General features: G+C 49.5%; 1 protein-coding gene across 1 annotated transcript; it reads left to right on the top strand.

Annotated features, from left to right (window-relative positions):
• Positions 1-1,063: 1,063 nt before the first annotated feature.
• LOC117940172 (E3 ubiquitin-protein ligase TRIM63-like) lies at positions 1,064-7,101 on the top strand. Its single transcript, XM_034865536.1, has 4 exons — positions 1,064-1,068; positions 3,811-3,814; positions 5,871-6,201; positions 6,409-7,101. Exons 3-4 carry the CDS (start codon positions 5,871-5,873, stop codon positions 7,098-7,100), a joined length of 1,023 nt encoding a protein of 340 aa, XP_034721427.1. The 5' UTR covers positions 1,064-1,068; positions 3,811-3,814; the 3' UTR covers position 7,101.
• Positions 7,102-7,623: the final 522 nt, after the last annotated feature.

Here is a 7,623-nt window from a genome sequence, read left to right as displayed (position 1 = left end):
ATTATGAATGTTTAGAGGAGCATTATGAATGTGTAGAGGAGCATTATGAATGTGTAGAGGAGCATTATGAATGTGTAGTGTTCTACACTGTTCACTACGGCAGAAGGTTCTTCCTTGCATGCGTGTAGGGAGATTGTTAACATGTTACTTCCCCTCTACACTGTTCACTACGGCACTGTGTGTGCAGGTTAGCACATGCGTGTGGGAGGTTGTTAACATGTTATTTAAAGCTAGATCACGCCCACTGTGGGCGGGGCTACGTCATATCCCGCCTAGCCTCTGAGTGTGATGTCATCAGGCTGCTTGCATGGAGCTTTGAATGCTGGGTAATGATGACAGGTTAGCCAATCAGAGGCGAGATAGAGCCATCAGGCACGTCCTAGACATGGACACGTCTAGTGGGTCTGAACTAGCACACCTGTTGCTGGCTCACCAGGATAACTTGCAGTCTTGAAAACCTGAGGTTGTGGGTTCAAATCCAGGCCAAGGTTGTACTCATTGAATAGTTTTTGAAATGTCTCTCTTCAGTGATGTCAACAACAAATAAAATGTCCAACCAGGACATGTCCCCATGGTGGACATCCTACAGTGATAAATACCATGTGATGTGTCCAGAAGGTTGGGGGTTCACTCTCTTGAGATGCTCTACATTTGAAGGTCTAACAAAGAAGTCAAATCCACAACTAGACCAGCAAAGTGTGTCAGACCTGATGGCTCAGTGGGGGGGGGATGCTGGTCCAGAGACCCTAAGGTTATGGGTTTAAGACCAGGACAGAGTCTTTATGTTGAGCTTAACACCCAGAAAAACAAAGACAAACTCCCCCCAAAGACCAGGTCCCTGTGTACTTGCATTGGTGGCACAGTTGGTTTGTGCCCTTGACCCTGGACTCTAAGGTGCTCAGGGTCGAGGGTTCAAGACCGGCTTGCGTATGTGTAAACACTTGGAGAGGACACAGAGGACAGGGAGAGAGCAGGACAGGGTTTAGGCAAGGACACAAATTAGAGGAAGGAACTTAGAGACAAGTCTAGACCAGAGTAGGACAATTACAGACAGGGAGGGACACGACAGTGTAGGACAATTAGAGACAGGGAGGGACACCATCGTGTAAGGCAATTAGAGACAGGAGGACAACAGAGTGGGACACCTCAGGGACACAACAGTAGGAAAGCCAGGGATCAGAAGAAGGACATTTTTAATGACTCTTGAGGAGCTTTCTGACATGAAACCACAACTACTAACATTACTTGGTTGTTATTCATGTTCCGGCACTAGAGGACCATGGACGGGTGGAGGACCCTCTCAGTGCTGGTCCAGAACCTCTGCTCTCATCTGGACGGGTGGAGGACCCTCTCGGTGCTGGTCCAGGACATCTGCTCTCATCTGGACGGGTGGAGGACCCTCTCGGTGCTGGTCCAGGACCTCTGCTCTCATCTGGACGGATGGAGGACCCTCTCGGTGCTGGTCCAGAACCTCTCATCTGGGGACAAAGAAAAGAAAGACACTATATTGGATTCTTCATACATTTGTATCCATTTCTTTTTTTTAAGGAGGACAAAAGACACCGAGACACAACAAGGTGAAGCTCCTAGAGCCAAGACGGTGGGTCTCAAGCTCCGCGTGCACCCTAAGGTGCTCCGCGTGCACCCTAAGGTGCTCCGCGTGTTCCCTAAGGTGCTCCGCGTGCACCCTAAGGTGCTCCGCGTGCACCCTAAGGTGCTCCGCGTGCACCCTAAGGTGCTCCGCGTGCTCCCTAAGGTGCTCCGCGTGCAGCTGACACAGAGTCCCGTATAAACCTGAGGGTCAGATTCTCACACACACTCACATGCAAAAACACAGAGACACACACACGCACACACACACAAACTCACACACACACAGACACACACACATATACAGACAGACAAACACACACACACACACATATACAGACAGACACACACACACACAGACACACACACATATACAGACAGACAAACAAAGACACACACACACACACACACACACACACACAGACAGACACACATGCACACACACAGAGACCCACAGAGACACACACAATCACACACACGCGTACACACACACACAGACAGACACACACACACACATGCACACAGTCCATACATACCCTTTTTATCTCCGTGCTGCTTTAACTCTGATGCCCCAGCATTAGCTTAGCCACAATTAACTTAGCCAGCCTTAGCTTAGCCAGAATTAGCTTAGCCAGCATTAGCTTAGCCAGAATTAGCTTAGCCAGCATTAGCTTAGCCAGAATTAGCTTAGCTAGAATTAGCATAGCAAGCATTAGCTTAGCCATCATTAGCTTAGCCACAATAAGCTTAGCCAGCATTGGCTTAGCCAGCATTAGCTTAGCTAGCATTAGCTAAGCTTAGCCAGCATTATCTTAGCCAGCATTAGCTTAGCCAGAATTAGCTTAGCCAGCATTAGCTTAGCCAGCATTATCTTAGCCAGCATTAGCTTAGCCTAGCACAGATGCTACCAACTAGCTACCGCTCCTGTAACGAGTTGAAAATGTATTTTACTGATTCTAATTTCCAATTTATATTTAATTGAATTTTAAATATCAGTTGATGTTTTGTTGGATGTTTGTGGATTTCATCTTATTGAGTACAACTCATTTATCACATCGCCATGTTTTCCTGCAGACATGTTGTTACGGCATTTCGCCTCTTTTGTCCCTCCTGTGTTGCCGTAGTTTCCGGTATCCCGTCGCAGTGACGTCATGTACTGCGGAGGTAGGTTGTGTGTAAATGCCGCTGCCGTTTATTGTTTCCTTTGAAGATTGGGTGGGACCCTGATGTGTTAACGTGTTAACATGTTAACGTGTTAACATGTTAACATGTTAACACGTTAACATGTTAACACGTTAACATGTTAACGTGTTAACATGTTAACGTGTTAACTAACCGGTTTGGGTCATGTTTACGGTTTAATGGAACGTGTAATGACGCGTTGTCTCACTTTGTTCTCACGCGCTTGTATAATGTAAACAACGGAGGTGCATGATGAGTGTGTGTGAGCGTGAGTGTGAGTGTGAGTGTGTGTGTGTGTTTGTGTGTGTGAGTGATGTTGTGTGACGTTCAGGTGCAGATGCTGTTGTTAACACTGGACACACACCACTGGTGGGATGTTGTCCTCTGCAGGTGTGTGTGTCTGTGTGTCTGTGTCTGTGTGTGTGTGTCTGTGTCTGTGTGTGCGTGTGTCTGTGTATGTCTGTGTCTGTGTGTGTGGGCGTGTGTCTGTGTATGTGTGTATCTGTCTGTCTGTCTGTGTGTGTGTGTGTGTCTGTGTATGTGTATGTGTGTGGGCGTGTGTCTGTGTGTCTGTGTGTCTGTGTGTGTCTGTGTGTGTGTGTGTGTGTGTGTGTGTGTGTGTGTGTGTGTGTGTTTGTGTCTGTGTCTGTCTGTGTGTGTGTGTGTGTGTGTGTGTGTTAGATGTATAATGTGTTGTTACTGTGTGCAGATGTTGTGATGTGTGTAGTCACAGTGTGTAAAAATAACAAGGTCACGTGACACACTGCCGTCTTCTAACCACACATAACTGGGACTATTTTCTCAGAAAGGCGAAGCACCGCTACTTCTGCTGCTGGGGCGGAGGGATATGCTCGCAGCACCTGAAGAGCAGAGAGCTCACCTGGAGAGACACAACAGGTTAAAGCTCCTAGAGGACGGTAGGTCCAACCAGAGGACATGCTGAGACACCTTTAAGACGCTGGGACTGGGACTATATTCTCAGAAAGATGAAGCACCGCTACTTCTGCTGCTTGGGCGGAGTGATATCCACCTGAGAAGAAGAGTTCTCCTGGGTTACGCAACAAGGTAAAGCTCCTAGAGGACGGTAGGTCCAAGAAGAGGACACGCTGAGACACTTTTAAGATGTTTTTAAGATGTTTTTAAGATGCGGAATAAAACGGCCATGATTGTAGTCTTTACCTTGCTAATGAATGGACTCCACATATACACCACCTGTCCCCTCGAACTCAGCCTCTTAGGCATGTTGTCTGTTATCTTCCAAAATGTATAAATGTGTGTGTGTGTGTGTGTGTGTGTGTGTGTGTGTGTGTGTATATGTGTATATTCTGGCTTAAAAATATATTTCCTAGATCTCTGTTCTGTTTGATACCAAGTTTAAATCCCGTGATCCAGCCGGTCACGTTGGTTTGTTGCCGGAAGTAACTCTGCTGCCATCGCTATGTCTTTAACTGTCTATGAGATCACTCCGCCCGGGACATTCAACAACGCTTAACGTGAAAAGGCTTAAAATGGTTTAATGTACCTCCGCTTAATGTCAGCTAACGTCCATAATAACAGGACTTTGGGTCCGATCTTTAGACAGTTCCCACTGGTTATAAGGAGCAATATGAGAGAGAAATATGGTGATTATTGATTATTGTTTAGTTAAATTAAACCACGTTTAAGCCTTTTCCTCGCCATAGACACTAATGAAGAAGAACACGTTAACGTGAGATAACTTCTATAATCTTTGGGTTTTAGTTTAGTTGTTTTGACAGGTTTTAGTGTTCATAACGAGGTATGACCATGGTAACTATGGTGATGATTGATTATTGTTTAGGTACAGTAAACCACGTTAAGCGTTCCGCCCGAGTAGCGGTGATTCGCCGTTTTCACCGGGCTTCTGAGGCGCTGCGAGCATATCCCTCCGCCTGAGTAGCAGAAGTAGCGGTGCTCCGCCTTTCTGAGAATATAGTCCCGGTTACATGCGGTTAGATGTTGTGTGTCACGTGACCTTGTTATTCGTACACACTGTGACTACACACATCACAACATGTGAATAAGAACATAACATGTTGGTGGTATTTTGTCACTTATTGGGAGCAGTAGCTAGTTACACACACACACACACACACACACACACACACACACACTCTGTGAGAAGGGTCTAGTTAATGTCATTATTAGATATTGAATCATGAATTTAATTAAATGCTTTTATTGTGAAACATTTGAGATTTGAAGGCTTGTTTTTATGAATGATGGAGAATCACACACACACACACCAACAACACGCACACCAACACAACACTACACACACACACACACACCAACAACACGCACACCAACACAACACTACACACACACACACACACACCAACAACACGCACACCAACACAACACTACACACACGCACACACACCAACACACACCAACACAACACTACACACACGCACACACACCAACACACACCAACACAACACAACACTACACACACACCAACACACAATACACATCAACACATACAACACAACACACACACACCAACACAACAATACACACAAACACACCAACACTACACACACACACACACACCAACACAACAAACACACACAGACACAACACACACACACACCAACACTACACATACACCAACACAAAACTACACACAAACACAACACACACCAACACACACACACACACACACACACACACACACACAATGTGCAGCGTGTTGTTGACGTCTGACCCTCAGCCAGGCATGTGCCGCATGCTGCAAAGCATGCTGGGAGTCTATTTCCGTCTCAGTGAGACAGACAGCTGGTGGAGGCTCGGGTGTCCGTCCTATAAAGGCAGGGGGGGCGTCTAACTGGGGCAGACCAAAATAAACCCAGACCCTGATCCAGAGACCCTCATAGACCCTGATCCAGAGACCCAGAGAGACCCAGAGAGAGCCTGAGAGACCCAGAGTGATCTACCCAGACCCTGTTCCAGAGACCCAGAGAGACCCAGAAAGACCCTGAGAGAGGTAGAGAGACCCAAAGAGACCCAGAAAGACCCTGAGAGAGGTAGAGAGACCCAAAGAGACCCAGAGAGATCTACCCAGAGCCCAGATCCAGATGGACATCCAGACGGGTCAGGTGGTGCGCCCGGTGAGCGCCACGGAGACCATGGAGCGCCAGCTGAGCTGCCCCATCTGCCTGGACATGTTCACCAAGCCCGTGGTGATCCTGCCGTGTCAGCACAACCTGTGCCGCGGCTGCGCCAACGACCTGTACGAGTCCCGGAACCCCTACCGGTACTCGGGGGGCACCTTCCGCTGCCCCACCTGCCGCTTCGAGGTGGTCCTGGACCGCCACGGCGTGTTCGGGCTGCAGAGGAACCTGCTGGTGGAGAACATCATCGACATCTACAAGCAGCAGCAGGAGAAGGGGGGCGACAAGGAGACAGGTACAGGTCTGCATGGAGGAACCAGACCCACAGAGCATGTTGTTAATGAAAGTTAAGTTAATTTCTTTAAATGAACATATTTTTAGTCTCTGTCAGCATGTTTTTAGGGACTCAGGTTGATAGTTAGCCCGACATGCTAACCCATGCTAACCACCTGTAAGATGACGTCATGGCGGACATGTGTAGTGACGTGTCCTCTCCTCTCAGCCCCGCTGAAGGACGCGGACGCCAAGGAGCCGCGCTGCGCGGAGCACGAGGACGAGCGCATCAACATCTTCTGCATCACGTGCCAGGCGCCCACGTGCTCGCTCTGCAAGGTGTTCGGGGTGCACCGGGACTGCGAGGTGTCGCCGCTGCACGCCGTGTACCAGACCCAGAAGGGCGAGCTGCGCGCGGCCGTGGAGCTGCTCGCAACCGCCAACGCCTGCATCCAGGCCACGATGGCGCAGATGGACGACACGTGCACGCGCATCCAGGAGAACGGCGAGCTGCAGCGCAGGCGCCTCGGAGAGAGCTTCGACCTGCTGTTCGCCCTGCTGGAGGAGCGCAAGGGCGCGCTGCTGGAGCGCGTGGGCGCCGAGGAGCGGGACAAGGTGGCCGCGCTCAGGGCGCTCGCGGAGACGTACAAGAAGCAGCTGCAGGTGGGCGAGCAGCTGCACGAGCGGCTGACGCAGAGCGTGGCGGCGAGCGGCGCGGCAGAGTTCCTGCTCGCCGCCACGCGGCTGCAGGAGGAGGCGAGGCGCGCGGCGAGTGGCGCGGCCGCGCTGCAGCGGCCCGAGCCGGGCTACGAGAGCATGGAGCACCTCAGGGTGGACACCGGGCACGCGCAGGCGCTGATCACCGCCATGGACTTCACCCGCGGGGGCGAGCAGGGCGCGCGGGACGCAGACAGAGACTAAAGGAGTAAAAACGGACACTGACGCAAAGTTAAAGACTCTGCGCATTAAATCTGAGAGGATACAGGCAACAGGAAGTGCTTTTATTTTGTAGCATTTCTTTTACATCCTCGTTATTTCCCTCTAAGATGCTGGAAGGTTTGACCTTCCACACGTGAGTCACATTAAAGGTGAAGTGAGGAGAAAAATCCACTTCATCATAAAGACTTCAGAGTGTTTCTGGAGGGGGGGAGGAGGGAGGAGGGAGGGGGGGGAGAAGGGGGGGGGGGGGGGGGGAAGAAGCTTTTAAAGAAAGTAGAAACCGTGATTAAAGACTTTAAGATGACGGGAAGACGCCCGGCTGCTTCTCCAGTAACTGGGGGAAGTTTTTGTATTAGTTTTTATACTTTCTCATGGATTCTAGAGAGTTTTTATGTGATGTGTTCAGGGCCAGTCTGTAAAACTGAACACTTGATCCGCGCCGACTGGACCTCGGATTCTGCTGTAACTCTGACATGTGTTTTCAAATGTGTGAATAAAGTTTTAT

Source organism: Etheostoma cragini, unplaced genomic scaffold, assembly GCF_013103735.1.
Source record: "Etheostoma cragini isolate CJK2018 unplaced genomic scaffold, CSU_Ecrag_1.0 ScbMSFa_1865, whole genome shotgun sequence".
Classification (NCBI taxonomy): domain Eukaryota; kingdom Metazoa; phylum Chordata; class Actinopteri; order Perciformes; family Percidae; genus Etheostoma; species Etheostoma cragini.
The sequence above is the reverse complement of the archived record's forward strand: the minus strand, read 5'-3'. Positions and strand labels throughout refer to the sequence as shown.

Bases quoted from the DNA above. Each gene is read 5' to 3' on its own strand.
- LOC117940172 (XM_034865536.1), top strand. From the start codon at position 5,871: ATGGACATCCAGACGGGTCAGGTGGTGCGCCCGGTGAGCGCCACGGAG. The intron at 6,202-6,408 runs GTACAGGTCTGC...CTCTCCTCTCAG, and splicing joins GGGGGGCGACAAGGAGACAG to CCCCGCTGAAGGACGCGGAC.